The 27,985-nt window shown below is 40.2% G+C and overlaps 2 protein-coding genes across 9 annotated transcripts in view; one reads left to right on the top strand and one right to left on the bottom strand.

Moving 5' to 3' along the window:
* Positions 1–19,748, bottom strand: part of C9H9orf85 (chromosome 9 C9orf85 homolog) — a 105,910-nt gene extending 86,162 nt beyond the window's left edge. For 3 of the 7 annotated variants that reach the window (XR_007518783.1, XM_049896975.1, XM_049896970.1), the window contains exon 1: positions 19,379–19,725. Coding sequence is in view for 6 of the 7 variants with exons in the window: in XM_049896975.1 (XP_049752932.1) it covers positions 19,379–19,480 (102 nt within the window). In the remaining variant the exon portion in view is untranslated. Of the gene's footprint in view, positions 1–19,378 lie in introns of all 7 variants that reach the window. The other 4 variants (XM_049896976.1, XM_049896974.1, XM_049896973.1 and 1 more) reach the window with 3 other exon arrangements.
* Positions 19,749–20,352: 604 nt separating this feature from the next.
* Positions 20,353–27,985, top strand: part of ABHD17B (abhydrolase domain containing 17B, depalmitoylase) — a 42,208-nt gene continuing 34,575 nt past the window's right edge. For both annotated transcript variants that reach the window (XM_049896969.1, XM_049896968.1), the window contains exon 1: positions 20,353–20,565. The gene's annotated coding sequence lies outside the window, so the exon portion shown is untranslated. The remainder of the gene's footprint in view (positions 20,566–27,985) is intronic.

Below are 27,985 nucleotides of genomic sequence, written 5' to 3'. Positions count from 1 at the left end.
GATCAGGGAGGTGACCTGAGTAAGGGTGGTGTTACAATCCCACCCTAATCTTCTCAACAGAAAATTACAATCACAAAATGGAGGACAACCACACAATACTGGGAATCATGGCCTAACCAAGTTGACACATATTTTTGGGGGGACACAATTCAATCCATGACAACATCTGTCCATATTCCTGCTCTGTTCAAAAATCTACATTCCATAAGGCACTCCTCAAACTGATATTCAGAGCTCTCCACAATCTGGTCTCTGCTTTCCTCTTTGGTCCCACCACCTGTTTTTTTCTCCCTATGCCTCCAAGCACTGTCAAGTAAACAAGTCTGGTAGTATAGAACTTGCACTCTGCCTCCTCCTAAGTCTTTGCTAGGTCATTTGCTCTGCCTTACAGTGTACCTTCTTTCTCTCCATATTTATGTGCTAAAGTTTAATTCTTCATTCAAGTTCCAGCTTTGTCTTCCAAGCAATCCTCAAAAATCCAATGTAGTACTTCCCATTTCAAAATTTATCCAGCACTTGCTATGGGGAAGGCATATATTAAATGCTGAGAATACAGGTTTACAAAGTAGAGGTAGTCTTGAGCTTGTAGGCAGGCAAATAAAGAAACAACTGTGGTGGAGATAAACAAAGGATGCTTTGGGATCACCCTCTACCTAAAAAACTCTGAGTGCCAATGCAGAGGGAAGGCCTCATGGAAACATGAGGAAGCATATGGTCCCCTTGGGAAACTACAAGCAGTTAGGAAGAGCTGAGCAATAAGGTGTGAGGAGAGAGGGAAAAATGAGTTAATTATATGAGAACTTGTTTGCCAGGCTAAAGAATTTCTAGACTTTTAAGCAGGGAAGGGTTCTGACTGGATCAGATCCTAAGTAGTGACTGAAGTCAGACTAGAGGGAGGCATGAAGATGAGTTAGGAAGTTGGAGTAATCGAGAAATGAATACTAACTAAAACACTAAATTCAGTACGGTCATTTTCCTCTTACCAAAAAACATAAACCTATTCCCTTCGAGTTGATTCCAACTCACAGCAACCCTATAGCACAGAGTAGAGCTGCCCCCATAGGGTTTCCAAGGAGCAGCTGGAGGATTCAAACTGCTGACCTTTTGATTAGCAGACGTGCTCTTAACCACTGGACCACCAGGGCTCCCTGATGTTACTAAAAAAAAAATTACTAGTTAGCCTCAAATAAAATATTTTTCCTGAAATTCATGCCAAATCTGAATACATTGAGGGCTGGGAAATTAGTCCTTTTTCTTCACTCTTTTCTATGCCTAGTTCTCTTAAACTTGCCACTATTATGAGATGAAATGTCAGGCCAAATCTCAACTACCTAGGGAATCTAAAATTAGGAACACGTTAGGAAATCTGGGTAATTTCTAGATCAGTGGTTCTCATCGTTTGTTTCTGCCTCTACTGACCACATGCCCATGTTACTATGATCATATACAGAAAATGGTGTATCTGCATGAATAGGAGAGTAGTGAGAATTCTGGGGAAGGACAGGGACAAAATACCCTGACACATTCCTCTACCAAACAAGGGTATTGTATATAAAAATTAAAGGAGACATAGCTACATACGTGTGTTTCTATCTTCTCAAGAGATTCTACTACACACCTCACTTCTGTTTGGGATATGTTTTGTTCCTGGTCAATGTTCTTTTGCCAGTTCAAGTCATCCAGTGATTTTACATGCATGGGACATGTTTGTACTTTGGTCTAGAAAAAAGTGTTCTTGGGAAGAGTTATTTATTTACTTGGCTAGGGTCTCCATCACTTGGAATCGACTTGATAGCAATGGGTTTGGGTTTTTTTTTTTTTTTGTATTAAAAACAGGTATTTTTAGGTTTTATTATAAAAAATAATAGCACAGTAAACAATTTTTACATAAAAGGCTGCTAGATAAATCTATAAACCACAGGCTTAATCCTTTATAAAAATTCTCCCTGCTATTCTTAGAACATTCCTGTGGCTAGAGCCAGGCATAATTATCCTCATTTTCAGATGAGAAACCTGAGGCCCAGAGAATTAAGAGATTTGCTTGAGGTCACACAATTAATCAGGAGCAGCAGAGGCATAACCCATAAAAGGATGCCCTTTAGTTTAGGACATTCTATTACTGGGTTTATTACAAGTGGAAAATGCTCTCTTATACCTTTCAAGATCTTATAAATATTAAAAGAAAAAAAAAGGTGCATAATTTTGCAAAGTACACATTTCAGTTTGTATTGTGTTTTTACTTCAATTTTAACACTTTATATTGTTTTGTAAATAGGGCCAAACCTGCCGGCTTGTTCCTAAGGTAACCTTACAGGGTATTACACATTATTTGTTTAAAAGGCACAAAACAAAATTCTAAAGTTGGAAAAACTCATTTAGGGAAGAAAATATTATCTTTGCTGAGCAGGTTCTTCACACATTTTCAATACACTGAGACCTCAACAATTAAGGGTAACTAAGTGGTGAGCAATATGGGCGACCAGTGTACCATTCAACTGGAATGCAAAAAGCCCCACTCAAGCAGCAACTGTGTGGTCATGAGGCAACACGCATGCTTTTATGCTTTTGTAAGCACTCATTAAATGTTAGTCACAAGGGAGACCTTGTCCAACCGGTATGGTATGCCCCAAGTTAGTGATCTTAAAAGAGACAAGCTACCGACCGGTCAATGTTTAACATGTATTAAGCAAAAAAGAAGATTGATATTCATTTCCTCCTAATAGCATATTTTAGGAGTTTATGGATTTAACTCTTTCAGTCACAACAACTAGTAATGTCCACAAACCAAATGACTGTAACTTTTAAAATAAATCCACATTGTAAGTCATTTATTTGGGGGGAAGTATAAGAGGAAAGGAGCCCTGGTTGCACAGTGGTTAAGAACTTGGCTGCTAACCAAAAGGTGGGCAATTTGAATCTGCCATCTGTTCCTTGGAAACCCTATGGGGCAGTTCTACTCTGTCCTATAGGGTCGGAATCGGCAACGGGTTTGGGTTTTTTTGGTAAGAGGAAAATTACCATATTGAAGCTAGTCAACGTCTTCAAACATATGGCCTTGCTCTGGCCATATTAACATACCATAAGAATAACTTATTTACACTGATAATGGATTCAGGAGTCAAGGCATGTGAGGCAGTAATTAGGATTGTACCATGACTAGTTTAAAGGCCAGTTTTCATATGTGATTGACCTAACTTGAGAGCATTTTCTCATTCTTAAAAAGAGCATTAGCTCAAAGATGTTTTCGATAACAAGAATATAAAAAAACTAAGGGATAAAATCAAGGTATATTCTGAAATGAAGGATGCAAATCACCTGTAACAAAATACAACTACATTTAATTTACATCTTTTTTAATTTGAATTTGTTTCCTATAATTCTTCTCATTTCATTCTCACAGCATCCCTGCATGGAAGGAAGAAAGTGGTATTGTCATGTATTGTTCTCTAATTTACAGAGTTGATTTAACTTATTCAAGGTTATACAGACAGTGACTCAGTGGCCACACCAGGAGTCTCAAGAGTCAACTCCTGGTGTTGCCTTGACTCCAAGCTTAGGATTCCTTCCGACACATCAAACTTTAAAATGCGTCACAAGTTAGAATTAAGTACAGCAGGGATCGTGACCACCTCTCTGTCGCCTACGGGGATAAGTCAAAGAACAATAAGCTGGTACAGACTCAGCACTATCCCAGGCATCTCAAGGATTCAGGAGATTTATGATGCACAGTCCCTCACACTGCCTGAAATCTAGTTGGGGAGACAAAAGCAAAGGGCATGAAGTGAACCTGAACAAGCAGTATATTGTTCAAATTACAGTTTTAATTCCCAGGTTTGGATGAAATCTGGAACTTCAGGTCTAGACTTTTTTCTTCCAAAACATTTTATCTCTGCAATATTATCAATGATCATTTAAAGTTAACTCTATTTTACTAGGCTCTTTGCTCACCACTGTTTCTGCTACCACATGTCTTCTTATATTCTTGAGTACATCCCTAAATATAAACATTTTTTCTCACAAAGCTTTAGTCTGTAGGATTCTTTTGCTCTGAGATCGAATCCACAGTTTTGCTCTATAAATAAACTCTCAATTCAAAATACTTCTTTACAGCACTTTGTATATCTTGCCCTATTTTTTACACATAGCAAATGAGAAGGGTGAGGCCTGTAGGATTACAGTTGCTTTATGTCTTTTTTCCACAATACTCCTGTAAAGCACTTAATAAAGCCTTCTATCTGAAGGCCTAAGACATTCTTCAATTCTGAGAAAAGTCTGTTCTGCTCTTTATTTTTTATCATTTCTTCCTCGCTGTACTTGCCTTTTGGATCCCTTTAGATAGAGGGTTTCATAGCTTGCTCCTTCACGCCTCAGATTTCATTTTATAATTTTTATCACTTTGGTCTCTTAGACTTGGTTTTAAATGAATCTATCAGAGCTTGATCTCTCAAATTCCCAATTTAGTCCTTTAGTTCTTGTTTATACTGCCATTTGGCTGTCCTATTAAAATGTTTACTTAATATTTCTGTAACCATAGTTGTAATTTTTAAGAACTGTCATAGGCTTTTTTTTTTTTTTACAGCAGTCTATCCTTGTTGAGAGCTTCTTCAATCACTGAAGTTACCAATAATACTTTTTTAAAAGTTCACTTATGAATGGTTGCACAACTTGAAGAATGTAATCAGTGTCACTGAGCTGAACACGTAGAAACAGGTGAAGTTTCCACAAAAACAACAAAATAAAAGTTAAAAAAAAAAGGTTCTCTTCTATTTCTTATATTACCTCTGTTAACTGAAAGTAGGAGGTAAGGTTTCCAGCCTGGTCCATCCTGTGGTTTTGGTTTTCCTACGGAATTTAGTGCTTTTTAGTAGTCTCCTTGCCATAAACCAGGTCTAGTTCTGTACTTGGAGCCCTGGTGGTACACTGGTTAAGAGTTTGGCTGCTAACCAAAAGGTCAGCGGTTTGAATCCACCAGCCGCTCCTTCAAAACCAAATAGGGCAGTTTTACTCTGTCCTATAGGGTCGCTGGAAACCCTAGTGGCGTAGCGGTTAAGTGCTACGGCTGCTAACCAAAGGGTTGGCAGCTCAAATCTCCCAGGCGCTCCTTGGAAACTCTATGGGGCAGTTCTACTCTGGCCTATAGGGTTGCTGTAAGTCAGAATTGACTTGATGGCAACGGGTTTTTTGTTTTGTTTTGTTTTTGTTTATAGGGTCGCTATGAGTTGGAATCAACTCATCGGCAACGAGTTTGGTTTTTGGTTTGATTAGTTCTGTACTATCTGACATGGTAGCTACTAACCACATGTGGCTATTTAACTCGAATTTAAATTAAAATTCAGTTCCTCAGTTGCACTGGTCATATTTTAAGTGCTCAGTAGGCACATGTGGCTAGTGGCTACCATACTGAAGAACACGGATACTTCCATCATCACAGAATGTTCTACTGGACAGTGCTGGTATAATCAGCATTAGATATAGAATGAGTTACTAAAGCAAAATTGAGAATCACTATTACCCTAGAAGTAAATTTAGATATTAATCATATAACCCCTGATTCTGGTCAGTGGGATGGAAATTAACAGCTGGATAACTTCTATAGTATGCACAGGAATCGTGTTGCTTCCTAAGAAAGGTTCACTGTTAAATATGGAGACCAAGAGTACTGCTCTGCTTTTGTCTTCCTTGGCATTTTTCACTTTAGAGAGTCGCTCTTGTTACTTTATCTTTACGGCCAAACCACTGCCGTTGAGTTGATTCCAACTCATAGCAACCCCATAGGGTTTCCAAAGCTGTAAATCTTCACAGAAGCAGACCACCACGTCTTTCACCCCTGGAGCCACTGGTAGTTTTGAACTGCTGACCTTTTGGTTAGCAGTCAAACCCTTTAACCGCTGCACCACCAGGGTTCCTTATCTTTAGGGCAATGGTGGAGAAAGCATTTGGTGCAAAAAACTAATAAATAAAGGTCTTATTAATTCTGATATTGGCATTATGTTAGAGTTTCACTGGCAAAATTTTGACTTTCACCTGTATTGTATTACAGACTCATTAACTGGTAGCATCAGTCTGATCCTATCTACTTTATATCTTAAATTTTCTTAATGTTCTCTTCTGTTCATGGCATTTCTCTGCTGATGTCATTTTTTACAGTTTTTTTTTTTTAATATTGTAGTTATTTTATGTTTTTATTCTATCATTTCAATGAAATTTGGGGAAGTGAAGATAAATCCAAGTTGACAGCCAGTCATCTTGAATTAGAAACCTTAATAAATTTTGACTGATTTTTTTTTTTTTAACTGACATTCAAAAGGCTCTAATTATCAATATGTCCCCAGAAAAGTCTTACAATTAGAGTTGACTGGTTAAGTGCTCGACTGCTAACCATAAGGTCTGTGGTTTGAACCCACCAGCTGCTTCACAGGAGAAAGATGCGGCAGTCTGCTTCTGTAAAGATTACAGCCTTGGAAACTCTGTGGGGCAGTTGTACTCTGCCCTATAGGGTCACTATGAGTCAGAATCGGCTCAACAGCAATGGGTTTGGATTTTGATACTACAGTAAAACAAGGAATTTTTTTTGTTTAAATACACTAGGGGACAGATGAGGTCACCATATGAGGGTCAAAGAGCTGCCCAGGGTTCGAAAGTAAACAGTTTAATGAAAACAGCATCACACATATAAAAATAACAATAATGTTCTCCTACATAGATGACAGAAGACAGTTTATCCCCCTATAACTATTCTAGCTTTATTAAAAATTACAAATTACTTCCTGTTAGCACTTGAGCTTACAGGAAACATATCATATTACTATAGTATTACTATAAGTGTTGTGATAAAGGCTAATGCTAATGATGGCATACTGAACATTCATATATACAAGTATATACCATGATGTCAAATATATTACTGAAATTGATGACTTCAGTAACATGAGTAATTTCAAAACAAACAAGTCAGCCACATGGTAGAGAGGACTGAGCATTTATAAATATATAAATCTTCACAGAACAACAAAGCATTTAAAACTATCCCTAGCTTAGCTTGGTATTTCACATCCATGTGAATGACCTACAACACCAAATGACCTTTAAAATCAGATTTGATTAATATAAAGTGATGAGAGAATTCTATTGTTGATGAATGATCACTAAAAATTATTACACATACATAGATATATCACCTACAAGACCCTGTTAATGACACATGACTGTCAAAACAAAAACAAAAAAGAAAACTTATTATATAACTTAGTTCCAAAGGACAATATGAATAATTATATTAACTTCAGGAAACTATTCCTACTAGAAACGAATGCACTAAAACATCCAAAAGTATAAATACATGCCCACCATAAGATTCTAAAAATGTCATTCAACCTCATGAATAAGTAGGTAAATTGGAAGAGAATTAGAATAAGGGTAAGCTCTAACACTATGGGAAAGTTCAGGTTTATTCTTGATATTTACGGAAGCCAAAAATCTTACAGGGGCCAAATTAGCCACTGTTGGAAAATCAAATCACAGTGATTTCTTTCAGCCCCAAGAAGATTAAATGAAGTTATACTGTTTATCTAAATTGTTAAAATTATCCTTCAGGATGCTTTTCCACATCCGCTAACACTATTTTTGGGAAGAGAGGCTGGTCATCTAGGCACCTGAATCTCCCTCTCTTTTCTAAAGAGCTGTGACTTTAAGGTTATCTTTAAATACTTTATATTCATCAGAATAGTAGTTACATTCAGGGAGCAGAGGTGACAGTGACTAGGACAGGCTAGAAATATTTTCTTGATCTGGGTGGTAGTTACATGAATGAGTTTACTTTGTGAAAATTTATTGAACTATTATGATCGGTGCACTGTGCTTTGTCTTTGTAATTAAAAAGCCAGTTGCCGTCAAGTTAACTCCAACTCAACCCCAGGTCTGTTAGAGCAGAACTGTGTTTCAGAGGGTTTTCGATGGCTGATCACCACTGCAAATTTGCTGCAAAAGGCCTCTTTAGGTCTTTAGGGGTTGAAAAGCAAAGATGTTGCTTTGAGGACTAAGGTGCACCTGACTCAAGACACAATATTTTCAATCGCCTGATACGCATGTGAAAGCTAGACAACAAATAAGGAAGACTGAAGAAGAACTGATACCTTTGAATCATGGTGTTGGTGAAGAATATTGTATATAATACCACGGACTGCCAGAAGAATGAGCAAATCTGTTTTGCAAGAAGCACAGCCAGAGTGCTCCCTGGAAAATGGGATGGTGAGACTTCGTCGCACAAACTTTGGACATGTTATCGGGAAGGATCAGTACCCATAGAAGGACATCATGGTTGGTAAGGTAGAGGGTCAGAGAAAAAAAGATTCTCGACAAGACAGAATGACACAGTGGCTGCAAAAACGGGCTCAAAAACAGCAACGATTGTGAGGATGGCACAGGACCAGGCAGTGTTCCATTGTGTTGTACACAGGGTTGCTAGGAGTTGGAACCGACTTGATGGCACCTAACCACAACAACAGATCACGAGGCCTTTCTTCCAAGGTACCTCTGGTGGACTTGAACCTCCAACCCTTTGGTTTGCAGCCAAGTCTGTTAACCATTTGCACCACCAGGATCTCTGTTTATATGTTATACTTCAATAAAAGTTTATTAAATGAAAATACTCCACGGTTACCTTTTTTTTTTTTATCTTTTTACATCTAGTTACTAGACTAAGATTCATGAATGACGGATTCATATCACACTGATTTTCTGACGGTTGCTGGTATACAATAGGGGCTCAAGAACAACAGCTGAATTAACACAGATCAGTAATCAGTCGTGCAATGTCAATAAGAACTCAATTTCCATTCTTTCATTCCACATTACAGAACTGCTGCTACACAAACAAAAAAATACATTACCATCAAGTCGATTTCAACTCATAGTGACCCTACAGGACAGAGCAGAACTGCCCCACAGGGTTTCCAAGGAGCAGCTGGTGGATTTGAACAGCCAACCTTTTGGTTAGCAGCTAAGTTCTTGACCACTGCACCACCAGGGCTCCTGAGCAGCTACAGGGTACATTTTGTACACCACTGGTGATTAAGAAAAAACGAACTTGAGTCCTTGTCCTCTGGGATATAAAAAGATAGTGTGTGTGTATCTGTGTGTAAGAGAGGTGCCATGACTACACCACATGCGTGGTAAGGGCAATAAATGCCACAAGGAAGGAAAGAGACATTCCACATTCCAGCTGGGATGAAGGAGGAAGGCATAACTGAGGGAATGGCATGTAATCATGATGAGCAATTCCCTTATCTAACTAAGATAAGGGAATTGGATGAACATTTACAGAGTGCTTAACACAGTATTTTTGGGGTTAACACAGTATGTCAGGTACCATCTGAGCATTTGCATAAACCTTACTTAACTCTCACAAATGGCTAAACTTAATACAATCCTGGGAGCCCTGGTGGCGTAGTGGTTAAGAGCTTGGCTGCTAACCAAAAGGTCAGCAGTTCAAATCCACCAGCTGCTCCTTGGAAACCCTATGGGGCAGTTCTACTCTGTACAGAGTCTCCACGAATCAGAACCGACTCAACGGTACCTAACAACAACAACAATACAATCCTGAGAGGTTAAGTAATTTGTCCAAAATCACACAGCCAGTAAATAGCAAAGAATTTGACCTAAATCTTTTGGATTCAAGATCAATGTCTTTCTACCACACCATGTTGCCACTGTAGACATGGTCTTCTGCCAAAAATCCAAAAACTCACATCAGAAATCTGACAAAAACAGACGAGGAATTTGCTACCCAATGCATACACTTCAAAACAGTTTTATTCTTAAAAGTAACCTGATCAACACCAAAACAAAACAGACCACATGTCTACTTATAAAAATGATGCCCTAAATCGACATTTTTAGAATTTGAATTCACAGCTTCAGTTCAATCCATTCAGTTTTCCTTTTTGGTAAAAAAAAAGTCTGAGTCAACTACACTCTTCTAACCCAAGAACCTCGCTCCATACTTCACCTCTGCCCTCTTATCCCCAAGCTGTACTACCTCCTTGAGAATAGTATTGTTCTTTGATGCCATCGAGTCGATCAAACTCATGGCAATCCCACGTGTCAGAGTAGAGCTGCTCCACAGGGTTTCCAAGGCTGTGACCTTGAGGATAGTCCTAAATCAATTACTCCCTTTCTCTCCCTGATTATCATCATGCCACCCTTTGCTACCCTTGACACAGCACTTAACACTGTTATTTATCTATTTCATTCAGTCACCACCCATTTGTTGAACATTTTATGTGTACTGGCCCCTAGTGTAGATCCTGAGGATTGAAAAAACTCTTGCCTTCATCAAAATTATATTCTCAAGTAGGCTATAAACGTGTGTGTGTGTATATGTATATATATAATATCAAAAAGTAATGAGAAGACTGAAGAAAATCGAAACAGCATAAAAGTTCAATTTCACTGATGAATTAAAACATACAGTGTGAGGAAAGGCCGAGAGTCAAGGATGATTCTTATGCTGCTGAAAGACTGAGTAAAATGAGGACTGGACATTATTAGGCAAGTGTCTTAGTCATCCAGTGCTGCTATAACAGAAATCCCACAGGTGGATGGCTTTAGGGAACAGGAATTTATTCTCTTAGTTTAGGAGGCTAGACGACTGAATTCAGGGTGCCAGCTCCAGGGGAAGGCTTTCTCTGCCAGCTCTGGGAGAAGGTTCTTGTCATCTATCTTCCCCTGGTCTGTGAATTTCTCAGTGCAAGGACCTTGGGTCCAAAGGATGTGTTCAGCTCCTAGCTCTTCTTGCTTGGTGGTAATGAGGCCCCGCCCCTCTCCGCTCTGCTTCTCTCTTATATCTCAAAAGAGATTGACTCAAGATAAAGCCTAATCCTATAGTGTCCTGCCTCATTAACATAAGTGCCTCTAATCCTGCCTCACTAACATCATAGAGATTAGGATTTACAACATATAAATAATTGTATCAGATGACAAAATGGAAGGCAACCACACAATACTAGGAAGCATGGCCTAGGTAAGTTGACACACATTTTGGGGGGGCACAATTCAACGCAGGACAGCAAGGATTTGGCAACACAGAGATCAATGACTTTGACAAGAGTGGTTTGAGTAGAATGGTCGAGGCAGAAACCTACTGGATTCGGATGCAACCACGGGAGATCAAGAAGTAGAGAACCAGGAGCTTTCTATAAAGTTGTGCAGTTAGTTGCTGTCAAGTCAATTCTGACTCATGAAATCCTTTGGTGGCACTACACTCGATTACAAGCCAAAAGGTTGGTGGTTCCAGACCACTCAAAGGCATCTCAGAAGACAGGCCTGGCAATCTGCTTCCCAAAGGTCAGAGCCTTAAAAACCCTATGGAGCAGTTCTACTCTGCAAGCACACATGGGGTTGCCATGAGTTCCTATGAAGAGGACGAGAGCAACAGGATGGTAGCTAGAAGAGAACATGGGTTCTATCTAATGAGGGCTTAAAAAAAATTCAAATGACCCATTAGAGATGGAAAGACTAATGATGCAAGAGAGCAAGAACAACTGAGGAGCTTTAATCTTTTCAATTCTTAGACAGGCAGAAAGAGATGACCTCTGGGGTGCAAGTGGAGGGGCTGGCCTAAAGATAGGCAAACACTTCAACCACTGTAACTGTAGGAAGGCAGAGTACATGGGTACAGATGCAAATAGATCTGTAGATGTGGTGACTGAAAACCAGAGAGCTGAGTTTAAGCAGAATTAGGATTCTAACAGAGCCCTGGTGGTGCAGTGATTAAGAACTCTGCTGCTAACCAAAAGGTCAGCAGTTTGAATCCACCAGCCACTCCTTTGCAATCTATGGGGCAGCTCTACTCTGTCCTACAGAGTTGCTATGAATCAGAATCGACTTGATGGTAGTGGGTTTTCTGAGTACCACAGAGGGAAAGGACAAGAGAGCTGAGGTGTACGCAAAGGAGTGGTTATATTGATGGAACGTGGGCTCCAAGCTAGATAAGGAGCGAAATAAGGGCATGAATGAGGTAAAGCAAACAGGAGACGGGTCAATGGACAGGAGTTCCCAAAAGTGCCAAAAAATCATCTGAGGAATAAAGAAGTCAGATAAGTAGATGGTGTGATTAAGGTTTTTTTTTTTTTGTTAAGTTCTGTAAGGGGGGCAGTTACCAGCAATGCGAAGTTTAGGGTATGACCACAGGAGTGGATGTCAGGAGGTGGGCATCTAAAAGCTGAGACGTCCAGATATTGGCCAGATTATCCAAGTAAATGTAGCAACCACAAAGTGTGACGACAGGTACCACGGAAAGGCAGTGAGCCAGGTGTTAAAGAGGAGCTGTAAGTAGGAGGTTATTACAGACCTAGAGGGAATAGTCTGATGGCATGTATTTCAAAAGAGCTGGGATTTTTGAGGGAGGAAAAATGGACCTGAAGCAGCAAATGGAAGCAAAGGTATGACATGGAAAGAGAGGACGGAAGAAGAAAAAAAAATCCATCATTGAAAATGGTTAGAGGGAAACAGGGCTCCCAGAATAGTCAGGTACAGTAATAAAGTGAAAGAAACTTTATTTTCAAAACTATGTCTCTATTAGATGATATAAACCATGAATTCCATGGAGGGAAGCGGAAGGGATGGGGAGAGGGTGTAAAAAGGATGTAAGACTACATCAGATTAGGCTATAGGCAAAACCAAACGGAGGTAAGATTTCCCACCAATGCTGGCTGACATGGGGATCTTGAACACTAAACAAACATCCTCTATAAGCTTCAAGAGGCAGCCTGGTATCTTTCCAATAAATTCTCTTTTGCTTAAATTATCGATTAAAGAATTCTAATGGTAACTACCTTCACGTACAGTGTCTTGCACACACATCATACAAGTTGAAGGGATGTTTAATCCATTCAATACATTTAAGTGGATGTGTAGCCTGGAGTGAGAACATCATCTCAGGAAAAATCATATTAGCTATTCCTTTATCCCCTAATTTCCTTTCTTCTTTTTCACAAAAGTGAATCGTGAGAAAAAGAACAATGGTAGTTTAAGAAGAAATGAGCTGACAGCCGGGTTTTTCTGAGGACAAGCAGATTCTCTGTACACCTGCCTGTGATGCCACAGTAACACTTCTGCAGATGTGGAAAGAGTCCTCTAAAACAACAAACACCGCAGTCTGTAGCTCTCAGGTCCCGGTGCCTTGGCCAGCTGTGCCACTCGCTACTGCTGTATTTCTCTAAAAGGAAAATGACCCAATTTCGGGGAGAAAACCAAAACCAAATCTGCTCCCATCGAGTCCATTCCGACTCACAGTGACCCTTTAGGACAGAGTAGAACTGCTCCATAGGGATTCCAAGGAGTAGCTGGTGGATTTGAACTGCCAACCTTTTGGTTAGCAGCCGTGGTTCACCATAGCTTTTAACCACTGTGCCACCAGGGCTCCATTATGGGGGAAGGGCTCCATTCTGGTGAGAGTTAATATAAATTATGACTTTCTCTCTCTCCGGTGAAGTAACTTATCCGGATGAAGAACTCTGGGAACACTTCGTTTCTAAATGTGTGGTAGTAGTTAACTTGATGCAGAAACAAGTGTTGATAATAATAATTTTAAAATTTCATAATTAACCCAACAATGAGTATAGTACTATGCCCAACCAAACAGATCAAATCAAGACAAATCAATTTCAGTTGCCATTCATAAAATGAAGTGTTTAAAATATAGAATATCGAAGGAAACAATTACTTCATATCAGGCCTCAATCTTAAACACGCAGAATCACTTTACTAGCTTCAAATGGAAGCAACTGGGGGTGTAGGTATATGGAATATCCCCAAGCATGGATGAAATAACTTTTGTGTGAAAAGGAGGAGAAAGATAAAAGAGAGCTAATCACAAGTAGAGAATTACAAGACGACAACAATAGTAGAGAATACAATACTTTAAAATATTGAAAGCACCACAAAGGAAAAGACTTCACTAGCACTATGACTTGTATTAGATATAATGCCTCTCATGTTTATTATAATGCCTAGCACTCCACAGACGAAGTCACCCAGTCAATTGAAAAAGTATGTAGAATTTAGTAACAAACCAATCTAATCAACACATTCATTTAATTGCATTGGTGAAACATATCAAAGCACATTTCCCAATTTGGAAAAAAAAAATCAAGGGGAGTCCTGGGCTATCTCCAGAGTATATAGTTATCTAAAACCTCAGTGAATTCTATTATCTGTCCATCTGCTTTGCTAAATGGCTACTCATTTGTTTAACTTCTAATTGCTGACACCTACTGATTGATAAATAACGTTTACTGCCATGACTTACACTTCACCATTCACATAGAAATTACTCACGGCGGGGATTGCCTGACCCCATCTGAGGCTGTTCCCTAAATCTCAACATCTCTGGGCTGGGGGAGATATGACAAAGATGCCGCACCACCTGATTCCAAGCTACCTGGACAAAAAGAGCCTCACTAATGCCCTGCTATAGAGCGCCTTTCTACAGCAAGGTTTTATTCATTCATTTTATAGTGTCAGGCATCGTGGCCAACTAAATTAGGATTCTGACTTTGTTCTGGAGTGAAACTAGGGAAAATCCAGGCTCAGTAATCTTACACACAAAACTCACTTTGTAATGATCATCTGTACTCTCTTACGGAGAGACAAACTCAAGTGTCATGACTACAGTTTGTAGATAAAGGCTTACAAAAGGGGAAAAGGTTAAAAAACAATTATTAGAGTTATGCTGACTTGTGGTTAGATAAACTATCCAATATCTGTTAGAATGGTAGCCTGTCATTGGTTTTCTTTCTGGAGAAGTTAATATTTTTTTTTTTTTTAAAAAGGGAATGATATAGGTAGTATACCTGCAACCTCCCCGAACAAAAAGCACAATCAAAAACAGGACTTCATGACGCCTGAAAAAAAGCCAATCATGAGAAAAAGAGTAATGATAGTCTAGGAAGAAGTGAGCTGTAATTCCTGTTTTTAACTGAGGTAAAATTCACACATTAATATCATGTACTGACCTTAAATGGTAAAATTCAATGAGCTTTGATAAATGTATTCACTTACGTAACCTTTACATTTTCATCACTCCACAAAGTTTCTTTGTGCCAGTTCCAGCCAATTCCCCCACCACCCAGAGGCAACCACTGTTCTGATTTCTACAAATGGAATCACACAGTATATCCTTTCTGTGCTTGGATTCTTTCTCAATATGGTATTAAGATTTAACCACATTGCATGCATGTATCAGTAGCTCATTTTTTAAATAGCAGAGCTGTATCCCATTGTATGAATTTACCACAATCTGTCTTATCTATTCGCCTGTTGATGGGTACCTGTTGTTCTCGGCTATTGTGAATAAAGGTGCTCATAAACGCCGGCTCTGCTGTATAAACGTATTTATACCACCTTGAACCTCAGACAGCTTTCTACTTCAACCAAGAGCGGAGCAACCTGACTGGATTAACACCTGCTTTCACGTTAAGTACAGCCCTGGTGGCACAGTGGTTAAGAGCTCAGCTGCTAACCAAAAGGTCTGCAGTTCGAATCCACCAGCTGCTCCTTGGAAACTCTGTGGGGCAGTTCTACTCTGTCCTATAAGGTGGCTCTGAATTGGAATCGACTGGACAGCAATGGCTTTTTTCACATTAACTGAGACAAAGGAGCTCCCTTTTGTTACACAGCCCTGGCGGATTAAGTGAGACCCACTCTACCCAGCAGATATTCCGTATCTGTCATATGTGACAATCAAGTCAGGGTCCTGGTAAAGAGGAACTCTTTCCCTAGGACATTTTAAATAGGCAGTGGCAATAAAGGTCATCTCTGTTCTGACCCTAACCAGATGACACACTGCTTCTACTGCACACAAAAATACAGTAAAAACAACAAAATCACAAAAGAGGGCTTTTGATTTACTTGTCCTTTGAGGTCTCCTAGCAAAGATCCTACTACCTAATCAATGGAGATCCACATGCTAGTTACGTTACTTTGGGCATGCCATTCACCTCTGTGCCCTAATTTCCCAATATGGATAATGGGATAATTACAGCATGTACCTTAGGGTTGGAGCCTAGTGGCGCAGTGGTTAAGAGCTGTGGCTACTGAACAAAAGTTCGGCAGTTCAAATCCACCAGCCACTCCTTGGAAACCCTATGGGGCAGTTCTACTCTGTCCTATAGGTCACTCTGAGTCGACGGCAATGGGTTTGGTTTGGTATTTTTATCTTAGGGTTATTTTGAAGATCAAGTTAGATCATGTATATAAAGCATACATAGTGCCTGACACACTTAAGTATGCAAATGTTAGCTATTATCAACAAAACTACTTCCAAGACGATTTAGAAATAGTTTTTTTTTTTTAAGGTAAGGATCAGAGTTTCCTAAAATGAGTGTGTTCCACAAAAAAATTGGTTCAAGTCCAATACATATTATTTGCACATGCACTGTATTATACACTGATGTCTAGAAACATATACATCAAACTGTTAACACGCCTGGGAAAGACCAGGAGTGGGAAAGAAGACTTTCACTTTTTTACACTATATACTTTCCTAGTGTTTCAAATTTCTTCAACAAGTATGCACTTCTTTTGCAATAAAAAAATAATAATAAAATTTAAGCTTTGAGCAACTACCAAAAACCCACTGCCAGAGAGTCGACTTTGACTCATAGCAACCCTATGAGACAGAGTAGAACTGCCCTGTAAGGTTTCCAAGGAGCAGCTGCTAGATTTGAACTGCCAACCTCTTGGTTAGCAGCCAAGCTTTTAACCACTGTGCCACCAGATCTCCACAGCAACTCCACATAAATTGTCATATGCTTTATGCTTAATTCACATGTGTATCCCTCTTTCTTAAAAATATGTTTGCAATGATGTTCACGATAATACTGAGAGGAAAGGAAGGCAGGAGACAGTATTGGCCTCATTTTGCAGATTAAAAACTGTAAGGTAAGATGCCTAACATCACAAAGCAAAATAAACGACAGGACTAAGACTAAAATGTGGTTTTTCTTCTTAGCCTTGTGTTCTTTTCATTACATATCACTGCCTCTCCACAGAGGGAAACAAGGCTGCCTTGAGAGACCAACCCCTCCACTCAGCAAGTCACATGACAGCATCCCTGACGATGGCCACAGGAGTCTCTCAAGTATCTCCAGTGAAAGCAAACTTGCAATATACCAGCACACACTCCTTCACTATTAGACAACTCCTTGTACTGAACTGAAATCTCTGTTACTTTGACCCTTTGGTCCGAGTTTGGCCATTTGGAATGCCACAGAACAAGCTTCTCTCCTCTTTAAGAATACATTCAAGTATATGAAAACAGCTAACACCTCCATCCTTTTGGGAATGAGTGCTCTACCTTAGACGAACTTCCCAATAAAACATCTGTCATTATCCAACTTCTAATTTCAGTGAAACTGGCAGAGGAGAAAAAGGGAAACTATCATGCAAGATCCCTATCCCTATCAAGTAATGAGGTACTCAATTGTTCCTATGACCCTGCAAGGGGAGATACAGAGAACCATAACTTTCCTACCACTCCTTCTTTGTTAGATGTCACCGCGTAAAATAAATTTTAGTGTAAAATCCTGTAAGACAGGATCAGATGCTTCTGACAAAATCCTGGCTTTACACAGCTGCACATAGCTGGTTCAAGAATCTGCTATGAACACTGCCAATTATTAGTCTCCATTAGACAGGTGACAATTTAATTGTCTTTCCTCAGTAAAAGATTTCTTGCTGATTCTGTCAGAACCTCCAATAGCCTTATAGTCCTACTGATCTACAAATGAGACTTCTCCATGACTTAAAAGAGGAAAAGGAATTCAAGGTTAATGTGATAAACAAAATTAAACTTGAAGTGGCTGAATCTTAGACTCATGAAAACATTTAAGACCAGAATGACAAGTTTGTTAGATGACACCAAGAAAACGCACAATGAAAAGTACAAGAATTCCAAGAAAAGCTACACTATAGTTAAATACTTACTAGAACTGCTTCCTATCATTTGATGAAAACCAATCAGAATTAAATGCTTAAACAAAAACTTAAGTGTAAGATGCAGACATCTATTTGGAACCAGCTTTTTATTCTGTTTCTTGTTTTTTTTTTTAATCTATTAATAATAGGCACAAACTGGGGAAAGTCTTCCCAAGTGTTGCTCAAAGTTTTCTTTCTGAAAATCCTCCAGTAGGGGAAAAGAGAAGTCCTCTGAGCATCCAATTTAAAATATCGCTCCTTATTCTCTCTTACGTAACTGTCTTTCCCTTCATCAGCATTTATCAAAATTAATTATATACCTTTCTACTTGCTTACTGTCTGCATGGCCCAGAAAACTACTATAAGCTTTGTGAAGGCAGAGCCAACTCTTTAATATTGTATACCCATGAGCACGGGACCTCAATCATGGTTGAGTGTACATTAAAATTTTGTACAGTAAGTGAAGAAAGGCAGAAAGGTGAAAAAAAAAAAAGAGACCACAAGTTACCATAAACAGATTATTTTGCTTTCTTAATCAATGCTGAGAAATTAATCATTTGTTGAACACCGACTATGATCCATATATTTACGTACATTTTGTTTACCCTCACAACAATCCTAGATTTTCATTTGAAAACAAAATAAAGCTCAATGAGATTAAATATTAACAACTCGCTCAAGACCACACACCTAGTAAATTTGAACTCCAGTTTATGTGATTATCACGTTTACCTGATACGATGCTGGCCCCTAGAATGTCCCTGTCTTCCATTTTCTTATGTGGGGAGAGGGGACACCCAGAACAAACCAGTAGTCACATACAACCCAAGAACTCTACTTAGACAATGTGAATTTACTTCTCTAGCAGATTTTTACAGAAAACAAACAAAACAAATATTTTAAATTAATCAAATAATTTGATTCTCAAAACAATCATACGAGGCAGAAATTGTCATTTCTATGTTGTTGAGGACACTGAGGCTAAGAATGCTTACATTCTCCTTCTCACTGCAAACCTATGGGTTTGGGGTTTTCCAAAAGGAAACAGTGGCTGCATAAACTCGGTGCAAAATTTGAAAGATACTCGCGCCATAACGCTCATTTTCCTACTGCAAATATGTGAACCTGATGGGAATGTTCAACGACTCAGTTTTGCCATATACACTAGCTTTGATGGGGATTCCGTTGAATCTTTAAGCAGTCAATCAAGTATTAATGTGAACCGCCATATTTAAGAGGAGACAACATATCCAGGTCAAAGAAAGGGCGTGGGAAACATAGTGTAGTCAAGCCTAATTCTGAGCTGCGCTTCACACTCGCCCTCGCCAACTCCTCTCATTTCCTCTCGCCACTGAACCCTTCCTTCCTGGAGTCAGATTCAGTGCAATAGGCAGGCTCCTACCTTGGTCTGAACACTCTTATCAAACTTGTCATTTTTGAAGCTAAACGTGTTCTGGTGCTTCTGAGGCCTGGAACGAGCCACGTTCCCCTTCTGGGAACTCATCGCCGAAACCACGACCACCCCGCTCCCGGACGAGAAGTTGCAGGGAAGATCAAGCGCTATCCGACCGGGTTTACACTTGTCATGACCCGGAAGTAACTTATCCGGCTTTTCCGCCCCCGGCCCCGGTCATCCCACGTGACTTCGTGCACTGGTCAAAGGACACCCTCTGGCCCCTTGCTCTGTCAAGGTTCCTCCACGAGGTCCATCCTAGACTCTCCCCCTGCGCGCAACCTTTCTTCCGAACAGGGCTACCAAGTCCCGCTTTCTTCGAAATGAGAATTGCTCCATTGGTCAGAACGTGGCTATCCATCAAGGCGGAGGGGCGGGAAGGCTTTGCTCCTATTGGCTCTACTTTTCCGCAATCCCCGCCTCTTGCCGAGTCGGCTCGGTCTCTCCCGGCACTCGGAACCCGACGGACTCGTTGGGCAGCCTGTGATTGGTGGAAGTGGGGCCAGGCTGGGCTCCGTCCCTCCCCCGCCCGCGCGCAGGCTGGAACCCGGGTCCGCTTTGGCACCTTCCTCCAGTCAGTGACCAACTCCTGGCATAGTGAGGGTTCTGCTCGCCGCCTCGGCTCTCTTCTAGCGTCCCTCCCGTTACGGTCCCGAGCCCCGGGGTTGATAGGCTGAGAAAGAGCAGAGAAAGGAGGATTAAAGAGAAGAAAGAGCTGGCTGGGTCTGGGTGGTTTCTGCAGAGCCAGAAAAGGAGGTGACGGCGGCGGCGGCGGAGGCTGCGACCACGGCCGCGCGGGACGTGAGGCCCGAGAGCAGCCGGCGGCGACGGCCGCTCCAGCGCCTCGCGCCGGGGCCGTTAGTCAGCAGAACGCGGGTTGGTGTCGAGGAGCAGGGCCGGTGCGAGGCGAGACTCCGGAGCGCGAGCCGGGCCCCCTTGGGCGCCGCCGTCCTTACTCGTCCGGGCGCCGGGGGCTGCAGCCCTCGTCCCCCCTCCTCGGCCGGGCTTGTCCACAGGCGGGGAGCGTCCGGCGGCGGCGGGAGCGCGGATCGTGCCGTCTCCAGGACAGCGTGTCGGCAGAGGTTGTCTCCCGGCCCTTTCTGCCCGGCGCCCCGGCTCCGGCCCCTCAGGTGCAGGTGCGTGGGGCTGCGGGGCCGGGGGCGCTGCGGCTGCGGCGGCGGCCGGGCCCGGGGAGGGGGCGCTAGGCCCGGAGCCGCAGCGCGGGAGGGACAAGCCCGGGCCGGGCGGGGGAGGGGAGCAGGAGGCGTCTTTGTTGTTGGCGACCGGGATCCCTCTCCGCGCGGGAGAAAGGCGGCGAAGTCACCCCCGGGCGAGCCTGGGGTTTGGAGAGGATTCTCTGGTGGGTCTGTGAAAGGGAGAGGTAGGAGGGTCCCTGCGATCCGCGAGGCTGCAGGAGTCTGGGGGCGGAAGAGGGACGCACAGACGGATTGGGAAACGTCTTGGGTCCTCCTTGCAGAGAAGGGTCTCATTTCACTTCCTTTGCTTTTCTCCCCGTGGACGAAGAGAGGAGGTCGGGCTCGTATTCCCGTCCCTGTCTCGCTGTGAGATCGTGGGTGCCGAAGAGCTTTTCTCCTCTCCTGATGGTCCCGGTCTCTGCCAGCCTCGGGTGTAGCCTGAATCTGCACCGGGCTTCCTTTGGGTATTCCGGTCTGGCAGTCGTAAGGTTCTTTTCCTGTAGATAGTTGAACTTGAATCTTATCTGTTTGAGAACTCGAGGGTAGGCTCGTCAGGAATCCGCTTTTGAATTGGAAAATTAGAGTTTTTGTTTGAAATTTTCTGACCCTGAGACAAGAAAGTTCTGTCAAATTAGATTGTACTGTGTAGTAGAGACCGTTTAACCTTGGTTTCTTTCTTTTTTTTTTTTTTTGGTTGCTTGTTGGTTATAAAAAGATGTTCAGAACCATCGTGAGATTTCTGCCAAGATTAGAATACCCACAATTTTTTTTTTAAACGATGCTTTGATTTAAGTCAATGTGCGACGGATTAGATAAGCAAAAGAATGAATAACGGAACACTGAGAGGGTGACCTTTACATTTTGGCTGTTAGTTTCTGAAAGGTATTCCTGTTTAATATTTTTTGTAAAATACTTAGTCCATTCATTTTTTTTTTTTTTTTAAGCCTCCAATAAACAAGAATCTTGGAGATCTTGGGTCACCATTTGAAACTGCCTCGTGTCTGAGTAGAAAGTTAGGTACCTGTTGTGGTAACATTCATCTTTTTATGTTATCAGGGAAATTTGCAGTAAAATGAACTTTCTTCTGTAAAGAGAAAAGTCTCTTCATATTTTTATAACGTAAAATCAGTTGGGTGACATGTTTAATATCTATCTAATTATAGCCAGTATTTTGATAATTACATGATTGCCGGGGTTCTAATTTGGTATTACCCAACTTTGCTTCTTGGTAGATTTTCATTTTGGGAGTAGTGACTTCACTTAAAGAAGTACAGTGGAGGTAACCATGTTTCAAGCATTAAGAGTAATAAAATCTCTGTCTTAAGGTAATTGCTGTATTATTTGAGATCCAGGAGGAAATGAATTAAGCACATTCAACCATGTTTTGACCTCTCTTTTCTCCTACTTTAGTACTAATAAGGTTAATTGTCAAGGATAGGATTAGATTTTTAGCAGGCTAGGCAGTTTTTAATTCTGTCCCTTGGTGTGCAGTACTGTATTTAATAAGTGGTTTGTTCCCTTGAGTATCTTTGCTCATTTTGAAATTTGTATGACAACTGACAATTTTCTGTTTCCTATGACAAACAGAATTACCATAAAACATCTTTGCAAACTAATGTTTTTAGTAGCTTAATGAACACAGAATAACTGGGCAATTAGTGTCTGTTTCAAGTTCTGTTGCTGAATTGATGTACAACTCCAGAAAAGTTATTCCACATCTGAAACAGTTTCTCCGTCTGTAATATGGGGCTAATAAAATGTGTACCTCCTCACTATAGAAGGGGCAGTGACAGCCATATAAGCAACAGTTACTCTGGCTATGTGATCTTGATTTAAGTTAATTAGAAGTACTTTTTACTGTGGTATTCTTATTTGGTTTTGGCATTACAAATTTCAATTCCTTGATGAAGAGTTAATGTAAAGAAACATTGTTCTAATAGTGATAATGCCTGTCTGTATGCCATTATTAGGTATTGATAAACTCATTATGATAAACTCTCCCATGTTAAGAATGGTGATGACAAGAAAACAGTGACAAATTGATCTGGTTAGCTATTTACTGTTAGTTTTTCATTTTTAATGTATAGAAGGTTTTGCTCTTAATTGTCAGATTATTCCTACCTGTTAAAAAATTCTCATAAATACCTTGTTCCATTTGCCTATCAAACCCAGCCTTGTGAGTTGGAGAGGAAAAGTGGTTTTATGACTTTATTACAGATGAGATAGATGAAGCCCAGAGAAATTAGTTATTTGAATTGCTTCTATGTTTATTCAGATAAAAATAAACATATAAAAAAAAAAACATATAGCTCTAGGTTATTCACATTTACTGCTATGTAGTATGTGTTCCATTGTATGACTATACCACATTTCTGTTTATGGTCACTTTTGATGTTTCCAGTTGTTTGCTGTTAAACAGTTTACTTGTATATGTTTCCTTAAGTACATGTGCAAGAATTCCTCTAGGGCAGTGGTTCTTGACTCTATATGCCATTTTTATAGAAAGTTATTTTACAACTTGTTCATTACTGTCTTTAAATGAAATTCTTAATAATAAACATGTTCATATTTTTAAAAAGTTATGTCCTGTAATAATGGTGTGGCCAAGGCATCTGACCTTTAATTTCACAAGGGGAAAGAATCATTAGCATCAATAGCCCAAGGCTGATTCCTATGAGATGGGGGTCAGACATGCCTGTACCCTCCAAACTTTTTACCAATTCTGACACCATCTGTCCCTCCCACGGTAGTCTCTGCTTCTCTGCTGAGTTCAATACTTCATTGCAATGGCCACACAGAACTCACAGACCATACTCATGATTATGGGGTTTATTAGGAAGTAATAGGTTACAACTCAGGATCAGGAAATACCCAGGATACAGTTCTTCGATCAGGATAGCCTCTTCTCAGCCGTGCTCGCAGGCAGGTCTCTCTCTGGCCCTTGACCTGGGCTCTGCCCTGCTCCGGCAAGTATTATAAAGCTCTTTAGCTCCGCCAATAAGTACCCGGGATCACCCCACTGCACCAGGAAGCCTGGGCCTGAAGGCACTGAACTCTCTTGCCCTGTGAGCTGGGAAGCCCACTCTGTTATCTCCTGTCAGTATCCGGGTTCTATTGCCCCTGCTACTTGCTTTAACTACTGCTGTGCTTCTGTCTCGTGCTGCCTTCCATGTTACAGCTCCTCTCTGTCTCCGTGTCTCCCTTTAAACCTAGAGGGATGGTGAAACTGACCAATCCCCTTGTTAGCGTTCCATACACCTTATTTGCATGGTTTTTAAGGGTGCCATGCACCTTATTTACATTATTAGCAAGCTATCCAATCCCCTTGGTGGGCCACAAGCACCTCATTTGCATAGTCCTGGCCAGTCATTTGGTGGGAATTACAAAGACCATGGCTAGAAGGGCTATATTATGTAATTCACTGAACCGCATACCCTTACTAAAATATAATAACACATAAGTTATAATAAAGTACTATGTATTTCAATGTGTAAATACTTGGACTCAACTAAACCTTGCTACCAAATGAACTGATAGACCAGCAACAATGGTAGCATCACCTGGGAGCTTGTTAGAAATGCAGACCCTCAGGCCCCACCCCCACTGAAACATGCTGTAGTTCAGCAAGATTCCTAGGTGATTTGTGTGCACATTAAAGTCTAGGAAGCACTGCCAGAAGAAATAATCATCATCAGATACTTTGCACCAATGGATAGCATCACTGAATATAACAGCTATGAATGCAGATTGAAACAGGTGTATTGAATTGGCAGTTCAGATACCCAGAGTAGCACTATTGCTGGTGATAAATGATTTTCTGAAATAACAGACTAGTAGAGTTGGAACAAAAGTTAAAGTACGATCTTCCCTATTTACACAGAGGCTGCACTGTTAAAATCTTTATCTGTGTTAAAACGATACAAAAATACTTGGTGTTAAGTCCTGTTTATGATTATCTCACGTGGTGTCCGCCCAGCCTGTGAATGTCCAGCACAATATTCAAAAGTTGCGGGATGTGGAACAGCACATCTTTATGCAAGAAGAATGCCTGGCAGCCCTGGCCTCTGTTTAGTAGTGCCGCCCATTGGTTACAATAACCAAAGAGCCCTCTTTGAGAACAACTACCCTGGCATATAAATCTAGTGGTAGTAAATTGCTAGACCACAAGGTATACACTTCTTGAATTTTAAAGATAACTGCCTGTTTACTCTCCAAAGTTGTTGTACCAGTAATGGATAAGTCTATTTTTCCTTGTTGCAAATACTTTAGACTTCTTAGTTTTTGCCAATTGGAGAAGTATTGTCTTAGTTTTTTAGTGCTGCTGTAACAGAAATGCCACAAGTGGATGGCTTTAACAAACAAATTTATAACAAATTTATTCTGTCACAGTTTAGGAGGCTTAAAGTCCAAATTCAGAGCACGAGCTCCAGGGGAAGCCTTTTCTCTCTCTGTTGGTTCTGGGGAAAGGTCCTTGTCGTCAATCCTCCCCTAGTCTAGGAGCTTCTCAGTGCAGAGACTCTGAGTACAAAGGATGCCCTCTGCTTCTGGCTCTTCTTTCTTGGTGGTATGAGGTCCCACTCCTCTGCTGGCTTCTCTCTTTTACATCTCAAAAAAGATTGACTTAATATAATGACCTAATCCTGTAGAGAGTGTCTGCCTCATTAACATAACTGCCTCTAATCCTGCCTCATTAACATCCTAGAGGTTAGGATTTACAACACATAGCATAATTACATCGGATCACAAAATGGAGGGCAGCTGGGAATCATGGCCTAGCCATGTTGATACACATTTTGGGGGGCCACAAGTCAATCCATAACATGTGTGAAATAGTACCTGGCTGTAGTTTTAATTTGCATTTTGCCTGTTACTCCTGTGGTTGCGAATATTTATTGACCATTCATATTCCTTTTCTTTTTCTTATCAATTTGTAGGTGCTTTTTATATATGCCAGAAAACATCCTTGGTAGACTTTACAAATATCATCTTCCAGTCTTTAGCATGCCTCTCACATTAAATATGGTGTCTTTTTGATGACTGTAAGTTTTTAACTTTAATGTCAGATTTTATCATTTCATGATTTGTGCTTTTTCTTGGTTAAGAATATTTTCTCTATCATGGGGTCAGAAAGATTCTTTTACTTTTCACATTCATATCTTTACTTCACATGGATGTATTTTTATATAATGAGGTGTTTGTGAATCTAAATTTATTCAATAAAGATGACTGCCCGCTATACTAAAATTAGGTCATTTTTTATGTTAATGTGTTCTGGTGAGATTATAGTGATGGTAGATGATATTTAGTTTTTAATATCCTTGTGTGACAAAATTAGAATTTGGCAACTCTGTCATTCTGCCTTTTTTGTTGTTGTTGTTATTTTGAAACTCACAGGCTTTGGGAACCACAGCTTTAGAGTACTTTGATTCCTGTGTTGTGTCTGTGTCTCACTGTTAGCCTCTGAAGCCCCTAGAAAGCGAACCAGCACTCTTGAATGTTGATCATTGGTCAGCCTCTGCATCCTCCACGTTTCAGTTTGTTTTGCATGTCTTTTCATCACTTTTAATTACTGGCTAGCATTTTTTTTAATGATACGTGTGTGCCCCCCTCCCTTTTTTAATAGAATTTCAGACTAAGTTTAAGTATTATTTGAATGTAAATTTGGCTTGGATATAGAGCTTATTTTATTTTCCCAGGAATTAAATGTGAGACTGGTTAAACAGGTTCTTGCATACAGTTTAAGATGAGAAGTGAAAAAAGAAAAGTGGGCCGGTGTCTATTGTATACCAGTCACTATTCTAAGTGCTGGGGGCACATCAGTGAACAAAATAAGCAGAGATCTCTACAGTCCTAGAGTTCATTGCCTAGCAGGGGACCATAGAAAATATGCACAATAAATAAAATATCTAATATGTTAGAAAGTGATAAATACTTCGGAATAAAAGAAAAAGTAGAGAAATGTAAGGAGGATGAAAGGATGCAGTTTTGACTTATTGAATAGAACAAACCACATTGAGAACGTGAGAATGAGCAGGGACATGAAACCAGTGAGAGTGTTACACATGTAGAAATTAACAAAATCCTGAGTGAATAGAATTTAATCTTTAAATTAAGTAAACCTTCATTCCTAGTTCTCCCACTTATAAGTTATATGGAACTTGGACAAGTTAATTTACAACCTGAATCCTTGATTTCCTCTTGTGTAAAAAGGATGATAACCTGTGAAAAGTATTATTAAAACTGAAGGAGATAAGGGAAAGCAGCACTTTCCACCCCACCCCATCCCACCCTCCTCCCCCCACTTTTTTCTCATGTGGCACTCTATTTTATTTTCAAGGCACTTAATCACTGTTTATAATTACATATGTGTGTCGTTATTTGATAAATGTCTCAATTATTCTAAAATATGGATAGGAAAAACAGGTAAGTGTAGTATTTATTTCATTAATATATAGTTATTTATAGCCTACCTTTAAACCTTTTTATTTGAAAATTATCTCATATGGATATGCTGAGAAAGTACTTTGTACGCTAGAGCTTCAAATTGTGTTATAGGCGTTAGCTTATTGATCACTACACGTCATCTTTGTGATGTAGGCGTTGGATAGGTATCATCTTGCACTTGAAGGAATTGAAACTGCCAAATCGCATAAGGTGACAGAGAAAGTCAAGGAGAATTTGGATCAAATCTCATTACATTTGGCTGCATTTTATTCCCTATGCTTTTTTTTTCTTCTGCAATATTGCTGAAATTGACTTTCTTTAGAAAGTATAAAAGCAATGTAGCTTATGTTATATTGTTAGATCATGGCTCTTGGAAAATCATTAGAAAACAAGCAATTAATATTTTAGCTATGACTTTCTTTTCAGTTTTCCCCATGAAACTTCTTACAATGTCTGAAGAGCTGATATTAGAATTAGCAATAGAGTTAGAGATCTTCACCCTTAAAAGTATATTAAAAAAAAAAAAACCCATGGCTGTTGAGTTGATTCCAACTCATAGTGACCCTATAGGACAGAATAGAACTGCCCCATAGAGTTTCCAAGAAACGCCTGGTGGGTTTGAACTGCCAACCTCTTGGTTAGCAGCTGTAGCATTTAACCGCTAAGCCACCAGGATTTCCTTAAAAATGCATACAGCTAAAAAATACTTTTCACCATGGCTATCTTCAAAGATAGTATTTAAGATTTATTTTGAGGCTTTGAGCAACTACAGATCTACATAAATTGTTATACGCTTGATTTGTATTTGTATCCCTATTTCTTATAAATGATTTTTGTAATGATCCTCAGGATCAGAAGGTTAAAATAACCTCATTAACTTGGTGTGAGCAAGTCTTCACTCCAACCCCAACAAACC

Source organism: Elephas maximus, chromosome 9 (genome assembly GCF_024166365.1).
Source record: "Elephas maximus indicus isolate mEleMax1 chromosome 9, mEleMax1 primary haplotype, whole genome shotgun sequence".
Taxonomy (NCBI): Eukaryota; Metazoa; Chordata; class Mammalia; order Proboscidea; family Elephantidae; genus Elephas; species Elephas maximus.
Note: the sequence above shows the minus strand (reverse complement) of the source record. Positions and strands in the feature narration are given on the sequence as shown.